Genomic DNA, 18,743 nt, shown 5'->3' on the forward strand with positions numbered 1-18,743 from the left:
CCAAAGCTATGTAGAAATTCTGTGAAAATTTGTTAGTGAATTTATTTTTTTTGACAAGCTGAGCTTAAGAGGCTGTGTTATTTGCCCTGTGCCATATAAAAGTGGAAAGATTAAAATGAACACAAACAGCTTGGCTTCTTGTCTGATTCTAATTGTTTTTCCACATTATTAATGTGAGAAATACTTATTGAGCACCTACTAGGTGCCAAGCAATTCTGAAGACAGTTCTTTATGCTTAGAGCTTAGAGACACGTGGGTAAGGTAGACATGAAGCACAGACAAGTGTGTAGTTAAAATTGTGATGTATGTTTTAAAGGAGGAGAACTGGGTTGTATGAGAAAGGGAAAAACAGGAGTGCTGTGTGTGCACATTGTCAGGTCTGTAAAGCAGTGCCGTGTGAGTTTGCACTGATCATCTTAGAAATACAGTGATAGAAGTTTGAAAAAGGTTTACTTTTTGATCTTTCTCTTCTCGATTTCTGTTTAAGGATATCAGTTTAGACTCAGTAATAGTTGACCTTCGGGATGATTCCTTGAGAGCAGAAACATTTATCAAGGACTATTCCTATCTGATACATACTGGTAAGTACCTTATTCTGTATTAATGGGAGCACCTTTTGTTTCCCTTGAAGTATAGTAGTAACTGGTGTAGTCTTGGTAACTATGATATTTTATCTGGTATTGTCACTTTAATTTGTTATTCTTGTTCAGTTTTTTCTGTTATTTCTTTATACTAATGAAAGTGCTTGCAAATGGCAATACATCCTCCCCTTTTGCAAGTTTAAGCAACTGGATGCGATCAAAATCAGTATTGATATGAAATAATTTGTTGGCTCAGCTTTCTAAGACTCTGTTACCTAACACCTAACAAACCAGCCTCCGGAGGCCTGCCTGTCACACGCTCCCACGGAGCAGCCGTCACCAGACACCGCTACGTTGGCCTGTTTCTCACAGCTCTGCCATAGGATGTCAGAGGCTACGCCAAAGCCCCCTGGGCTGTGAGGCTGCACTGTGCCCCTCCGCTGCTGGCCCTTCCTGGCCACAGATCACCCATGCAGTTCACTTCTGCTGTTTAGAGAGATTACAGATCCTTCAAGAGAAAGAAACACTAAAATCTGGAATCAAAGGTAGCAGATTCTTAATCCAGTTCTCACCCGTAATGACTAAGATTTCATCCTTTCTTCTTTTTAAGAAGGTAATGTTATTCTACTAGAAGGCAGAAATGTAATAAAATAAAAACAAGAAGAAAATGGTGATTTAAGCATTCATTCTCATGTAAAGAACATTTCATTTACTTTTGAAAAACAGCGACTGAAGCTCTCCGGACCTCAGCTGACTCGCGATTCTGCTCACGGCTTTACTACATTAATGAAGAGCCTTTAGTCCTGAATTTGATTGGAGTTGATAAATGTTTTTCCTTCACTTTTTTCCCCCATTCATTAGATTAAGTCAACCTCAAATCTTAAACCTTTCTTCCAGAAATATGTCCTTTCCTGTTTTTTGCTAGCGTAAGATCTTATATTGCCTCTTAGGGAGAGTTTTAACCGAAAACTCAGATGTCTAGAAAAGTATACATTATTCATTAGCTCTGTCATGACTTTTCTTTAATGAAGACCTCTGTGCCAGCATTTATTATGTCTCAGATACTTCATGGCTAGTTTTATTCACACCATAGCTAACTGTATCTAGCACACGTATAAAAGCCCAAAATTCCACAGTCAAAAATGTGAAACTCTTCTTACTAACAGTAGATCAGTAGGGCTAAAATAATGCAAAACTGTAAGTTCCAGATAACCATATTAACACCGTGAAACTTAGAGCAGATGTATGTAAAAATACTTCTTGCATCTCCGTCTTCTGGAATGTAAGTTCCATGAGGGCAGGAATGTTTCTCTTTTACTAACTGCAGTACCTGTAGCACCCGAGAAAGTGCACGACACACGTAGACTCTCAGCGATTTTTTTCAATAGCTGAATGAACATTCAACTTAGCAGACAGTAAGAAAGGAAAAACTGGGCTGGACTCAGGCCTGGCCTGTGTTCACACGCACACCTGCACACATGTGCTTCATGTGCTGCCTCTCTCCCTGCCCTGCTCCTGTCTTGGTTTGTAGGCTTGTCAGTCTGGGGCCATGCTTAGACCAGTATGGGCCCCCACTTGTGAGCAACTGAGTAGTTACTCTTTGAGTAATAGAGAAATGGAAAAATTGAAGAAATATATAATAATTAGTTATGAAATAATTTGTCTCAAAATATTGTATGCGACATTTTGGCTGTGTTCAGTTTCTGTCTTTTGGTCTCTCAGGGTATGTTAGATTTGAAATAGGGTGTAAAAGAACCATTTAAATGATCTTATATGGTGTTGGTAGACCATATGAATTGAATGAAGTTGGATTTTAACTGAATTTTTTTTCTCCAGGCCTAAGCCATGAGATTCAGGAAGATTTTTCTGGTAAGCTACCAAGAAATAATGTATGTACCTACATACATACACACACACACATACATACATACACACATGGGAAGAGAGAGAAAGGGTTTGAAAAAAACAGCATTTTATCTTATTTTTCTTCTATGTATTTTCCTGTTGCAGAACAAAGATATAATGTTTTCTATATAAACAAATACATTAATTTTTTTAATTGAAATACCGTCAGTTACAATGTATCAATTTCTGATGTACAGCACAATGTCCCAGTCATGCATATACATACATATCAAATACATTCATTTTTAAATACACTCTTCTCCCTCTGGTTTCAGTTCCCCACACCCCTTTTTTCTTTCCCCTGTTCATGTCTTGTGCTTTCCTTTTCCTCTCCTTAGAAAAACGTCCTGTCTCCATTCTTCTTTCCTGCCCTCCTCCTGACGTGCAGCTTGTAGAAATATACTGACCATAGTTTTCTTAGATGTCTGTATTTAAATGTTTAATATTGACAGTGCACATTAACTTATGGATATTGCTGTGTGTGAGTGCACAGTGCAGATTTTACACAGCTGTTTAACAACAGAAGCCTCATTAGAAAATGGTGGCTTCTTGTGTTTTTGTTTTTTGTTTTTCTTTAGCTTTATTGAAGTATAATTGACAAAATTATAATTAAAGATTTAAAATGTACAATGTGATGATTTGATAAAGGTATATACATTGTGAAGATTCCCACAATCAAATTAATTAACACATCCATCACTTCACAGATTTACCTTTGTGTTTGTATGTGTGTGTGTGAAAACACAAGTTCTGTTGTCTTAACAAATTTCAGTTATACAAGACAGTGTAATCAGCTGTAGTCACCATGTTATACTTTAGATCCTTAGACATTTTTCACCTTGTAGCTGAAAGTTTGTACCCTTTTGTCAACTTCTCCCTATTTCCCCCACCCCCCCAACTCCTGTCACTATTTTGCTACTCTCTGTTTCTTTTTTTTCTTTTTCAGTTTTATTAGGTAAAATTATTACAGTTCGACTGCACATACACATTATATTGCATGTAAATACATATATACAGTATACTGCACTTTTTTTAGTTTACATATATGTACTGATTATTGTTTCCAAGAACAGATTAGAACTTTATCTTTTCAAACTTACATACTTATCAAAGGAATAAAACCAACTACAAAATAAGAATCAACATTATGCAGTAATCCAGTCATAACGGGCAGTCAAATGTGCTTTCACATATTCAAGAAGTCAGTCGTCTTAGTTATAAGTAGTAAGTAGTTCACTTGTGTCCTTATTATTGTTATTTTTTAGATTCCTCATATAAATGATGTCATATGGCATTTTGCTTTCTCCTTCCTACCCACTTCACTCAGAATGACAATCTTCAGGTCTATCCATATCGCTGCATGCTACTCTCTGTTTCTATGAGTTTGACTTTTTAAAAAAATTCCACATACAAGTGATACCATGCAGTATATGTATTCTCTGTCTTACTTACTTTTACTTAGTATAATGCCTTCTAGATGCATCATATGTTGCAAATGGCAGGATTTCCTACTTTTTAAAGGCTAAATAATATTCCATTTAAAACAAGTTTCTTGTTTTAAAGTACTGTCATAGTACCTTACACTGGTTCTGTGCCTTCACTTTTCTGTATAACACAGTAAGTTCTATAAATTGTATAAATTAAACTCGTTAAGGTCAAGAACTTTTTAATGTTTGTTAAGTTTCAAATCAGTGTTCATTGAATTGAATTCATTTGACTAATCTGTCTTTCAGAGTTGTTTAATTGCCACTAAATTATATGTTTATAGTGAAGAACAGATTGTTTCTAAAGACAAAAAGAAATATACTTTAGATCTTTAAAAGCACATTCAATTCATAAAATTTAATCAGAATATTAAAGTTTATTTTATAGAATATTCAAGTTTATTTTATTATGAATTATTATTATTTTGTTATTATAATAAACTATTTTATATTCTAAACTATTTTGATCATTCAAAATAAAAAGATAATCCAAGAGATTTTTAATTATCAAAAATTGACATGAGCTTTATAGGGACTTATTCTCCTTGAGCTGTTTCTGTTTATGAGGCTCAGTGTTGGTTTAGTGAATTCACTGATAAGAACCCCCCAGATCCCAAAAAATGTTAAAAGGGTATAAATTAAATTTGCTTTTGTTGGATCCATTCATGGCTAATTTGTATATTTAAGTTTTTTTAAGCTATGTGTTAATTAGTTGCCATGACTATTTGAGCTTGTATGAAAATGCATTATGTATCAGTTTGGCTCTTGATAAATTAATTTGAAAGAAGTTAGTCTGAATCTAAAATAAATTAAACTGGATTTAACATCATATAAGGCATAAACAATTTTCATGAACATGTACACAAAATTTTATTTATCTCACTAATAATCAGTGTCATTAGTATCAGATTGGGACATTTGGGTTGTTTGAGAAAGGTTGGTTTAAAAATAAAATCTTATATTTAAAGTATCAGTGACTGCAAATTGAATTTATCTTCTTTTCAGTGCGGGTTGTTGAGAATGTGGGAAAAATAGAGATTGTCGTAAAGAAAAAAGAAAATGCTTCTTGGAAATGCCTTGGTCATCCCCTGGAGGATCATAACTCATTTATTCCAAAGAAAGATACAGGTATGCTGTGCTGTTATTTTAAGTCCTGGTTCATGAAAATGTCATGTTAGTGGCTCAGTTATACCAGAGTTTGGAAGGCCACTTCGAATGAGCCAAAGGTCCTTGTATCTCCTTCTAAGGAGTTGAAAAGGGACACTGTATCTGTTACCCTCTTTTTGTTTTTTTTAATAGAGGTTAAATTTCTGACTCTACTATCTAATGATTGGCATAAGAAAGTCATTAGGTAATGATCCCTACGTGGAACAACCCACTGTGCTTAGACTGGTCAGCCATTCACCCCTTCACATTCTTTTTTATAAAAGCTGCAAAAACAAGTTAAGTATATTCCTTGTTTGCATGTCTAATTTTTTTCTGTTAAAGAAGGCACATTTATTGTCTCTCTGCTTATCTAAGCCAGTTTCTGAGTTTACTCCTGAAGGATGATACCATTCATTTCCTTTTTCCCTTTATTTTTTAAAGCTTTCTATGTAAGCATAGCATATTTATAGGAAAATATGTATATTACAAGTGTTCTACTTGATGAATTTTCAAAGAGTGAACATACGCTATATTTGCTCTTTGGGAGTTGGTAGGATTTGCTTCTTGTTCCAAATATTTTGAAATTTGACAGTTCGATATGCCTTAATGGGGGTCTGTTTTCATTTTTTGTGCTGGATGTTCATCCTTTTTGCTAATCTTCCCATTATGGAAACTTAAGATCCTTGGGTCTGAGCAATATTAATTTTTCTTCCCTTCATGGTCTGTTTTTACCTTCTAGAAATATTCTTATTTTAAGCCTTCTTGACAACTTCTCTTTTTTTCTCTCTTTATTTTCAATTTTGTCCTTTTGGTCTACTTTTTGGGAGATTTCTAGATTTCTTTAGCTGTGTCTTCCAGCTCTGCTGTTGAGTTTCTCATTTCTACTCTCATATTTTTAACTTTAAAAAACTCTTTTGATTTTTATCCCTTTGTTTTAGCATCCTGTTATTACTAGCTTCCTTTATCTTTTTAAGTATAACTGATAGTATTTTAGAGTTTTTATCTCCCTGTATAACCTGTATTTCTGCAGTTTGTTTCTTTGTTTTGGTCTGCCTTTCGTATTAGATGCTTTCTTTGTTTTTTGTTTGTTTGTTTTTTATTGAAGTATAGTTGATTTACAATGTTGTGTTAATTTCTGGTGTACAGCATAGTGATTCATTTATACATAAATATATGTGTATTCCTTTTCATATTTTTTCATTATAGGCCATTACGAAGTATTGAATATAGTTCCCTGTTCTATACAGTAGAACCTTGTTGTTTATCTATTTTATGTATAGTATCTATGAATCCCAAGCTCCCAATTTAACCCTTCTCACCCCCTGCCCCCTCCCTGGTAACCATAAGTTTGTTTTCTGTGTCTGTCAGCCTGTCTCTGTTTTGTAAATAAGTTCATCTATGTCTTTTTTTTTTTTTTTGAGATTCAACATATAAGTGATATAATAATATGATATTTTCCTTTTTCTTTGTGGATTATTTCATGTAGTATGATGATCTCCAGGTCCATCCACATTGCTGCAAATGGCATTATTTTTTATGGCTAAGTAGTATTTTATTGTGTGTGTGTGTGTGTGTGTGTGTGTGTATACCACTACATATCTTGGCCATTGTAAATAGTGCTGATATGAACATTGGGACAAACCCACTGCCAACATTATACTCAACAGTGAAAAGTTGAAAGCCTTCTCACTAAAATCTGGAACAAGACAAGGAGGCCCACTCTCACCACTTCAGTTCAACAGAGTATTGAAAGTCCCAGCCATAGCGATCAGACAAAAGAAATAAAAGGGATCCAAATTAGAGGAGAAGAGGTAAAATTGTCACTATATGCAGATGACATGATACTATATATAAAAAACCCTAAGGGCTCCACACAAAAACTACTTGCATGGATAAACAAATTTGGCAATGTAGCAGGATACAAGATTAACATACAAAAATCTGTTGCATTTCTTTACACTAACAATGAAATATCAGAAAAAGAAAATTTTAAAAATCCCTTTTAATATTGCATCCAAAAAAAACTACTTAGGAATAAACCTGACTAAAGGAGATAAAAGACTTATATGCAGAGAGCTATAAAACATTGATTAAGGAAATTAAAGATGATGTAAAGAAATAAAAAGATATGCTATGCTCTTGGATTGGAAGAATTAATATTGTAAAAATAGCCATACCACCCAAAGCAATCTGCAGATTTAACGTGATACCTATCAAATTACCCAGGACATTTTTCACAGAATTAGACCAAATAACCTTAAAATTTATATGGAATCACAAAAGACCCAGAACTGCCAAAGCAATACTGAAGAAAAAGAATGAAGCTAGAGGAATAACCCTCCCAGACTTCAGACAATACTACAGAGCTGTAGTAATCAAAACAGCATGGTATTGGCACAAAAACAGACATGGATCAACAGAAGAGAATAGAGAGCCCAGAAATAAACCCACAGACTTACAGTCAATTAATCTTTGACAAGGAAGGCAAGAATATACAATGGAGTAAAGACAGTCTCTTCAGCAAGTGGTGTTGGGAAAACTGAACAGGTGCATGTAAATCAATGAAATTAGAACACTCCTCACCATACACAAAAATAAACTCAAAGTGACTTAAAGACTTAAACATAAGACAAGACATCATGAACCTCCTAGAAGAGAACATAGGCAAAACACTTCTGATACAAATCGTAGCAGTGTTCTCCTAGGACAATCTACTGAGGCAACAGAAGTGGTTTTATCTTTCCCTGCATCCTGATTCCAGAGATACTTGGTCCTGCCAATTTCTGAGCCTTAAAGGGATCTTGTGTTACATGGGTTGATTCTTGGCTTTTTGTACGACAGCTAGCTGAGGATTCAACTTTACTGAGTCAGTTACCAGTCATTTCTTTGCCTTGTCAGCTCCCGAAGTTTTGTTGCTTTTTTATTATTTCTGTTTTTTTTTTTTTTTCCTATCCTTAAAGGCTGTCCCTTAAGAAACAGCCAAACACACACACAAAAAAACTTTGCTGTTATTTTAGGGAGACATGAGAAAGAACTAACTGCATCTTTTCAGTTTGCCATCTTTAAATATTTAAAATTGTAAAAAATATATTTGGGGATAATATTTTAATTTTCAGAAAAGTATCAGGCAGCCTTGTTTTGAGTACACATTATATGCAGAATGTTATTTTAGGTACTGTGGTACGAAACATAAAAGGCATCAGATATTATTTTCCCAGGTGGAAGAAGGAACATGCACAAACATGAGGTTGAGGGATACTTTTATCAAGAAACAGGCCAATGAGAGCAAGTTACAATAGTGCAAACTTGAAAGTATTTTAAGGTAACTCTGAACAGGTGCAGATGACCTTGAATGACTTTCATGTGTACGGAGAGGTGAATTTCAAGCAAGATTTTGAAAGTGGCTTTCAAAAAACAAACAAACAAACAAACAAAAACTATAAAGGGCTTTCCAGGTAGCAGTTCAAATCATTACTGGGTACTTACTGTGCCAGACCTTTTGCAGGTGGTAGAGAAGGAAAAATATAAGCCATGTGTGGGAATGTTGAAATAGATGCATTTTCCCAGAGCAGGAAGTCTCAGTTGTGTGGTATAAGGTAGGGAGGGAGAACCCAGAGGAATAATAGTGTGACTTAGCAGATCAGAAGAGAATTAGTGAAAGACAATGAAAATGAAAACAGATATCATTAAAGTGAAATCTGTTGCCCTGAAATTATCTGACTGTCTTATGATTGAAAAATCTTAGCAAACCAGATAAAATCCAAGGCCAAGATATAAAGGATACTGAGAACCAAGCTGACCTCCATTTGGAAATAGTTAGAATGAACATCGCCCAAGTATCCTTCCCTATAATTTCCCCGAGGATTTCCATGAACTCTTTTACCCCTGCCATAGATTTTGGTGTGAGTTATGAACCACCATAGTTCGCTTTAGCTTTCTTGTCTGAAATTGGGGCCATGCTTGTATTTTTCAGTGAATTAGATTTTCCACTTTGGAAAATGACTCAGAGTTTGGGGGATTTTTTAAATTTATTTGACGTAAGCATAGATAATTTCTTTGTTCTTTCTCTTCCTTAAATGATGACAAAAGTATAGATTGTTTTATGCACTAGCAAAGCTGGATACTTACATCATTGGAGTGTTACGATTAACCTGCTGTCAGTAACTTCAAGTGTTCAGTCTGTCATGTGGTTCCTAGGTTTTCAATATGTATTACTAAAATTATCAGTTTTTACTGTATTAACATACTGGCTTTCTCTTACTGAAATTTGTTTGCTAAAAAATTTAAGTTTGAAAATAAGCATATAAGTTGAAGACTTTTAATGCAATGCCTTCTCATGCCAAATCTAGAATTTTCTTACATGAAAGAGTCACATACAGCAAAGAACATAATCAGAGAAGAGAAACTACTTCATTTTTACCTTTAATCCAAATGGTAAATTAAATTGTATGGATTTGAACTGTATGAATGAGAGTACCATTTGTAAGCTGGGTGCTTCCAATTATTTTCTTCTTCCCAAAGATGAAGATTATGAGTGATTAGTTGTGTGTGTGTGTGTGTGTGTGTGTGTTTGTGTGTGTCAGAGAGATGGCTGAGGAACTTATTTGTCTATTAAGGATCAGAAACTAATAGATAACTGGGTAGCTATTTCTGTACCCAACCTAAAATTTTATTTTAATTGTGATTGCCCTTATTATGGGGACTTAGATCGTCAGACAAAGGTACTTTTAAAGACTTGTCAACAACAGTTCAGTAATATTGGGATACAAAATTATAAATAAGATTTTTTTAATGTCATAATTTTGATACGTCAGCAGCCATTTATAAACCTTCAGGTTAAATATATATTGAATCTATAACTATCTTTTTAATTCCAGTTGAACTGTATGAAATCACTGATACTTATTTTTAACCTAGGAAAATGACACTTTCGCATGATTTGACCTGTACTTTCATCAGTGCTTCTTAACTGCTGACACCACACACACACACACAGAAGTACTGTCTGTACTTGTAAAAGTGCTTGTCAACACTATGTGAACAGTCATTTAATTGAGGTTTTCTGCGGGGCCTGTGATTCTGCAGGCACGCTGTCTGCTGTCACAGTGAACAATGGCTCATCTTGCAGGCATAGAAAGAACCACCCTCACCTCTCCCCAGCCCTTAGTTGCTTGTGCATCCCTGTTTCTTTGCTGCCAAAAGCAAGCATTCAGAATTACTGGAAAAGAAAAAAATATTGTGGATAGCAAATAGAAACTTCACTGTGCTTTGTTCTCTTAAATTGCCTCCTCAGCCCAGCAGGTGTAAAGTTGTCACTTGCACAGTCACTGTAAGATGCTTTGGCATTTTGCTGTCTTAGTCTCATTTCTAGCAGAATGGCCTGAATAGGAAGAAACACAGAATAAATGGGGCAGGCTGTAATTGAGTCAGAAATTATTTACTGTATTAAAAAATAGAACAGAAGAAGTTCAGAAACTTAGAATTCAGATGATTCAGGCACTTTAGTGTATAATGTTGGCTGAATTATTAGTTATGGAACTGAGGAAAAGTGATAAGCACAGAAATATTCTAATTCAGTGACAGTCCTGCTAACTAGTGTGGGCCCTGTTGTCTAAAGGCCCCATTGAATCTAGTCTTGGAGAAAGAGCTGTCTTTCGCCTAGTTTAACACTAGTGTCTACAAAAATCCTCATTTTGAAAGGATGATTCAACTCATTCAGTCTCGGTGAGGTAATAAAGTATCTTAACACACTTTAGGTACATTTCTGACAGTAAATAGTTGAAACTGAAAGGAAACTATGCTTTATTGTCAATTTAATGATCCTGCTTCATGATGTTTTACCCAGTATATGGAAAGCTGTGTGCCCATATACCTTTACCATCCTAGTGTTTGAAGACATACTATGAACGTATTCTTACTTGTACATGCAAGAGTGGTTTGGGTGAGGATGACAGAACTCTACTGCAGGAGGTTAAGTGGAAGCCTTATCAAAGTTAGTGAAAAGGCTGAATAATTTTTTAAAAATAACAGAATAAATGCGGATTAAATAATACTTTTGAAAGTATATAATAACTAGAACTCTGCTGTTTCTTCTGCATAGGAAGATATTCTACTGAATTTGAGTCATTTTATTGGTAGTCAAAATGTTAGACAGTTGTATGGTACTTGAAAATAGTTTGTTCTCAAGTGCTCTGAACATCATCCCTGCAGTCAAGTTCATTGCTCATTAAGGTCACTGTCTTGGCAGAAACAGCAAAGCTAATCAGGCTGACCCCTGCTGTATGAACTGTGACAGATTCTGTAAGGAAAATCCCAAATTTTTCTTCCCTATATCAGGAAAAACTTGATTCTTTCCTATCATCCTGTCCCGTGTGTCTCTTACTATTCACACAGGATGCTTCACTTCTGACACTTCTGGTCCCAAATATGAGGTTTTTCTCCACTGCAGGCAAGTCTCTGCAACACCAGCTGGGCGTCTTACAGTTTAACTCAATTTTGATGCTATCTGCCTGGAGATACCATCAGATCCCACAGGTTAAGGGCTCAGTCCCACACAGTCCCTCCCCTCGCCCCCCCCAGCGCGCGCACGCGCGCGCACACACACACACACACACACACACACACACACACACACACACACACACACACAGACACACACACACACACACACACACACACACACACACACACATATTTTAGATGCCAGTGGCAAGCCCAGGTTACCACCTGTCCTTCTGACCAACCAGCTGTAGATTGGAGGTTTCAAAGACCCCTTCCCTGTGTTCAATTAATTTGTTAGAGTAGCTCATAGAACTCAGGGAAACACATGATTTGTGTTTACCAGTGTATTAAAGGATCTGATAAAGGATACAGGTGATTATCCAGATGGAAGATATAGAGGGCGAGGTCAGGTCTGGGAAGGTCCCAAACATAGGAACTTCTGTCCCTGGGGTATGTCACCCTCTTGGTGTTGATGTGTTTGCCCACCTGGAAAGTCTTCAAACTCCCTGCTATGGGGATTTTATGGAGGCTTCCTCATGTGGGCATGATCAGTTACTAACTTCACTGCCAGCCCTTCTCTCCTCTCTGGAGGATGGGGTGTGAGGCCAAAAATTCCAAGCTTCTAATCATAGCTTGGTCTTTCTGGTGACAGGCTGTCATCCAGGAGCCCACTCAGAGCCACCTCATGAAAACAAAAGATGCTCCTAGTGCTCTTATTAGGAATTTTCAAGGGTTTTAGGAGTCCTGTGTTAGAAATGAGGGTCAAAGGCAGATAGAGTAGTCTCCCTTATCTGAGGTTTCACTTACCCTAGGTCAATCATGGTCCAAAAATATTAAATGGAAAACTCCAGAAATAAACAATTCATAAGTTTTAACTACGCACTCTTCTGAGGAATGCGATGCAGTCTTGACGGTGTCCCACTGGGGACAAGAGTCATCCCTTTGTCCAGCATATCCCACTCATTAGTCACTTAGTAGCCATCTGAACTATCAGGTCAACCGTAAATGTTACCACTTGAGCTTGTGTTCAGGTAACACTTATTTTACTTAATAACGGCTCTGAAGCACAAGGATAGTGATGGTGGCAATACTGTTATGCCAAAGAAGAGCCATAAAGTGCTTCCCTAGAGTGAAAAGGTGAAAGTTCTTGACCTAATAAGGAAAGAAAAAAAAATCTAATGATGTGGTTGCTAAGATCTACCATAAGCTTGAACCTTCTCTATCTGTGAAATTGTGAAGAAGGAAAAAGGAATTGATGCTAGTTTTGCTGTTGAACCTCAACCTGCAAAAGTTACGGTCACAGTTCACAATAAATACTTGGTTAAGATGAAAATTATTAAATTAAATTTGTGCAGTGAGACATTTTGAGAGAGACCACATCCACATAACTTTTATTACATTATATTGTTATAATTGTTCTATTTCATTGTTAGTTATTGTTAAACTCTTACTGTGCCAAATTTATAAATTAAATCTTCATCATATGTATGTATGTATAGGAAAAAACAGTTTCAGGCATCCACAGGGGTCTTGGAATGTATTCCCCACAGATAAGGGGGAACTGCTGTATAAGAACAGGAGATGCTTCTGGAGTTCTTATCACTTGGGAAATTATAAGAGTTTTAGGAGCTCTGTAGCAGGAATGGTGGGCAGAGACCGGTATATATTTTTTCTGTTATTTCAGGCCCACCCCTTGGTCTCTGGCCATGGACGATTTACACCAAAATGATACACAGCTCAGAAGAAACTGACATGTTCCTAGAATCTCATTCAGTCATTAATGACTCTCCGGTCCATCATCGCATCATATGAAAAATGTCTCCCCGGGCAAAGCCCATCAGGTGTGCAGGCTTCCTTTTTGATCTTGACAGGTTCCAGAAGCAGGAGTGGTCCCAGCTATGTATGTCTTCACCCTTTCAGGCATCTGATGAACTTGAGCTAAGAGACAATATCATTCCTTGCTCTGACCCTCTTTCAAGGTGTTCATGTAATCTTGAATTTCCCTCATTACATAGCCCAGATTCTAAATGGAATGTCTATTGAATTGAATGGCTGTAGGTTGTGGTGTTTATTGAATGGCTGTAAGTTGTGGGTTTTTCTGATTGGACATATCTAGGTATGAATAGCAATACATTTTTAAGTCCTGTAGATGTTAGTATGTTTTTGGTTATTTGTTTTCCATTTGAGCGTTTTAAGTGTGTAGTCCCACTAGTTGGTTGCCCTCCCACTAATTGGTTCAGGAAGATCTTAGAGGAAGAAGTGAGTAAAGGTAGATTGCAAATTGAGAGGTAAGTAAATGCTACAGGTTTCCCCGCTATCCAAAAGTGGAGTGTTCCTATGAAACCTTTCATAAGCAGAAATGACAAAAAGTGAGGAAGCATTTACCCCAGGACGTATCTAGCTAACGGGTGCACAAAGTAAATCAAGATAAAGCACAGGTGCTCACAGACATAGTTCAGAGCTATGGCGGCTTGATGCTGAGATGCTGGGTGTAGTTCCCAGGGAGGGAGCTTGGCGGTGCCCCTCTCTCTGCTCAGGGTACCACTGCCTCTGTAACAGCTCTCTGCAAAACCAATGCTGAACGCTGTTTGTGCTTTTCATCTTTTTTCATAAAAGCCAAAATTCTCTTTCCTGAGCTTGGGATATTAATTTCAGATATTTCCAGTGTTTATAGAAATACTTGATTCCTTTTGCTTATTTGTATTTCAGTGCCACAAACCTGACATCTTCAGTTTTTCACTTAAATTAATTCCAGATAATTGGAACTTACATCCTCAAACATAAGCTTATGTTTTGTTTTAATCATTTTTTGACAGTTAAAATGTTCTATAATTCATATACATGTGAATTTTGTTTGTGTATATATAGTACACATATACAGAGACACAAGAATGCTTATTTTTCCTGCTTTTATCAAAGAAATATTTCTAAAGTTATTTAATAGTGCTGGCATTGTTAAACCTTAAATACTTGAGTTTCAAGACTTTTCCAGTCTGTAAGGAAAGAATTTAGAATTGGATTTGTTGGTTATCAAATATTTTTCACATCTACAGTTTAATTATATAGCTGTTAGTATAGGCTTAAAAAATGGGCTTATTTTAAAAAGTAAATTTAAGAAGTAAATTAGGCTTTAATTTCTTAGACTGTGATGGTTTTAATGTGTTATAATAACAGATGTGAGGAAATAACACTCATTTTGTAGAGCTTGTTTTTCAAATTACAGAAGTATTTACAGGTTTTAGAAAATAGTTATCTCAGAAAATGAAATGGAAAAAAATTAACACTATAAGATTTTCAAAATTCTGATGAATTTTTAAAATGTTGTAGGCCTTTTAGTGAAATCCAGGCTCACTGAAGAGCAGAGCTGAGCCTGTGTTTTCACCTAGTGTGTCTGGTAGGACTTCTTATTCAATGTATTCATCAGTAAGAAAAAATGAATGACTTTCTAGGTTTGTACTACAGAAAGTGCCAGTTAATTTCCAAGGAAGATGTGACTCATGATACGAAGCTTTTCTGCTTGATGCTGCCACCAAGCACTCATCTGCAGGTGCCGATTGGGCAACATGTTTACCTCAAGCTAACTATTGCAGGTAAGGCCCACAGAGGCTCTGGGGGACATCTTTCATCAGCCGTTCAGAGCCAGTACTGATCCCTTGAGGAAGCACCCATTTAGGTTATTAACAAATGTTTCCGGGCAGCTGGATTTAGTGATAAGAGTCTAAGTTTGTGGATGATGCAGTGTGGTGGCTGTGCTGTATCACTGTGTGGGACAGAGAAGTCGTCACCAGGCACAGAGATGGTGCCACTAGCATTGGAATTTATTACTGACAAAGCCTTAAAGGAAAGAGGTGAGGGAATGTACAAATGGTCTTCCATGGAGACAAGTACCAGGAACACACACTAGCATCTCTCATCAGCCACTTACGGTTGTGTCAGTTATGAAATTGAATTTATGAAATTCCGAACAGGTGGATGATTATGAGTGATTTCCTAGCATGTGCCACCAGTATGAGAAGCTCTGTAAGTGTATTCCTCGCTGTGTGGGTTTGTCTCCCCTCATTTTCATCCTAAAATTACCTTATTTACTTGTTTTCAATACCCTTTTTACTGATGTCTCAGGTCATCTTGGTTTTCTGAAGCTGCAAAAGGTAACATTCCCATGTCAGTCCTAGTGTTCCCAGCAGTCAGTCTCACAGGCTCCCAGCCAGGATTTGGGGAACATGGGGTATTATGATGACACTGTGCATCCATCCTCTTCATCATCACTAATGCCAAGTGGCACTCAGTAGCTGACATCTCCCCCGTGCAGTTATTATCAGTGTATTAGAATTTACAGGTTGATTAATTTTCATATTCAGGGAGCCAGGTATAAAATTTTGGTCTTTCAAATGTGTGGTGACCCTTCTTACTTCAGAATTTGGTTAGCTAAAATATAACATGAATTCTTACTGATTTTATCCTGTTTCTTCTTATTTTTTTATAAGAAGAACCTTCATGCATGCTAAGCATGCTCTCTACTACTTGAGCTATACCCTCCCCCTGTTTCTTATTATTATATTCTTAGTAGTAGTTAGATTAACATTCTTTTCAATTACCAAAGTAATATATGACATATTCAAATGTTAAAACAATTCAAAATATGTAAAGATGGAAATTCTTCCCTTACTCAAACCCAAATGATCCCATTGGCCATCAGTATCCATTGTTAAAAATTTGGTATATAGTGAAAATTATTATGTGTACGTACCTTCTTGCATCTTTATGCAGACTTTTGATGCCATATTTTAATTTTGTAATGTGGCCCATTACAAAGTGTATATGCTAATGACATAGATGGTTGTCTAAGTTTAGTAACATAAATCCCTATCATCTTATGCCACATTTAATAAAAACAGATTATTTGTATTATGGGTGAATTATTGATTTGTTAAGTTATTTCAGCAAACATAAGCTTGGGGTATATATACATGTACTATATACCTATAGGACATAGGTAAAATTATATTCACATTAAGTATACAGGTTTAAATATGTATCAATAGCATTGTAAAATTTGTGTATTTCATCTTCATTCATTTCAGTTTTTAGAATTGATTTTCTTTGTCATGACCTTTTCTAGGTACTAAAATTGTGAAGCCATATACACCTGTATCTGATTCCTTACTCTTAGAGTTCAAGGAACCAGTTCTTCCCAACAATAAATACATCTACTTTTTGATCAAAATTTATCCTGCTGGACTCTTCACACCAGAGCTTGATCATCTTCAGATCGGTTAGTATATATTTTTTTAACCTAGCTCATGTTCTGGATTGGATCACCCGTTTGCTGTCCTCTAGTTACTTCCCTGTGGGAGTCTGTCAGATACCTTAAACTCACCATCTCTACGAAGTAGTGCTCTCTTAGTCCCACCCAACCCATCCTTACCTCCATATTCCTCATCTGTTAATTGCAACATCCACTGCTCCTCCTCGACCCAATCTGGAGACTTGAGTCATGCCCGAGTCTTCCCACGTTCTCCCTCCCAATCTGGTCGGCCACTAAGCTCTATTGAGTCTACCTCTCAGACTTTTAAATCTTTCTTTTCTATCCCTTCTGCCAGCCCCTTAGATCAACTCTGCATCACTTCTCTCTTGATCAGTAACTGGTCTCTCTCAGTTGCCTCTACCTAGTATCTTGCTGTTTATCTGCGTTTTCCAGTTCTTTTTCCATACCGCCCTGAGGATGGATTTAATCATGTTGCTCCACAGCTTTGAAACCTCTGGTGGATGTCCATTACCTAACTGATCAAGTCCTCTTCATGGCCTACCGTGAAGAGAGCTTCACCTCTCCCTATACAAAATAGTCTACTCAGAGCTGCACACATTTGTCCTCCTCTTTCATAGGTACCTGAGTTTTGTAGGATGCTCATCAACCCTCTCTCTACCTGTCAAGTACCAAGACTCAAACACAGTATCATTCCTTTATGAAGCTTCCCTTTTCTTCCAAACACCTCAATAACTAACAAGCTGTTTGTAGTGCTGGGATAAAAATGAGTAATATTCCTTCCTTACAGGACTTTGAGTTTAAGACTAGAGTTGTCTTGTCTTTGTATTTCCCTTTACCTAGCATGACAGTTGGCACAGAATAGGCTCTCAGTACAAGTACTTTGAAAGAATTAATAAAGGGACTGTAGTGAAATCTGTAAAGATTTGGAGACTTCTGTCTTCCTGTTTCTACTCCTTTTTCTGTGTCTTCAATTTTTCATCACCTTTTGACTAACACTAAAAGTACTCTTCCCCTTATTAATAGCAGTAATATTGAGGTAACAGTGGAGAAGATCACTAAAATGTGGAAATAAAGAAAATTTGTTGCTTTCTGAAAGTTAAGCTCAGCCTTCTATACATAACACATGTGATAAGTCAGCTTTGGTTACAGAAACCAAAATACTGAACATAAATGTGAACCTAAAGAATTCTGGAATTCCTGAAAATCTAGTGAAGGTGATACCACCTTGTGAAGGACTGACCACAGGATTGTATATAGTAGGTGGAAACTTAACCAATGGTGTTATAACCTATTTACAAAGATGGTGTGAACAGAGAGCAGGGTGGAGAGTTAGCCTAGAGCATGGAAAAGGAGAGCTAAACTATCCAGATGAGTGTTTTTCAGCTTCATCTAGACATGGCACAGATACTGTGTTACCGAGAGGGCTGTGCACTGGCGTGGCAGTGACAACTCGTGAAGCCTCGTTGTTGCCTAAATGAGCTACCCTATAAAATTATCCACTTCTTTGTTTCAGTTCCATGTTCACCAGGCAACTCTTATGTGATTATTTTGGCCTTCCCAATGTTCTTATACTGGGAATGAGATGCCCTGAATGGGGCATGACATCTTCAGGTCACTAGATACAGATAGGCTGGCTGAAAATCCACTGCCACTCTGGCACGTGTGTGTTAATCGCTCGTCAATGTGCATCAGGTCCCTGCCTGAGTCTCATCATTTCATGACATTGGAAGGACAGGACTGCGGACAGAAGTTATCAAGTTAATATCATCCTCTGAGACTGTTTAGTAAATAGCCAGCTGACTTTCTCCTGAGGATATTCTGATCTTATGGTCCCTTTCAAACTGTAACAAAGGGTCTCTG

At 36.7% G+C, this 18,743-nt stretch overlaps 1 protein-coding gene across 1 annotated transcript in view; it reads left to right on the top strand.

Annotated features, from left to right (window-relative positions):
• The window catches only part of LOC102510801 (cytochrome b5 reductase 4), a 67,125-nt gene that overhangs the window by 34,202 nt on the left and 14,180 nt on the right, over positions 1–18,743 (top strand). Inside the window, 5 exon segments of the mRNA XM_006175494.2 lie at positions 488–581; positions 2,418–2,450; positions 4,976–5,098; positions 15,067–15,207; positions 16,737–16,889. Of these exon segments, the coding sequence (XP_006175556.1) occupies positions 488–581; positions 2,418–2,450; positions 4,976–5,098; positions 15,067–15,207; positions 16,737–16,889 (544 nt within the window).

This window comes from Camelus ferus, chromosome 8, assembly GCF_009834535.1.
Source record: "Camelus ferus isolate YT-003-E chromosome 8, BCGSAC_Cfer_1.0, whole genome shotgun sequence".
Taxonomy (NCBI): domain Eukaryota; kingdom Metazoa; phylum Chordata; class Mammalia; order Artiodactyla; family Camelidae; genus Camelus; species Camelus ferus.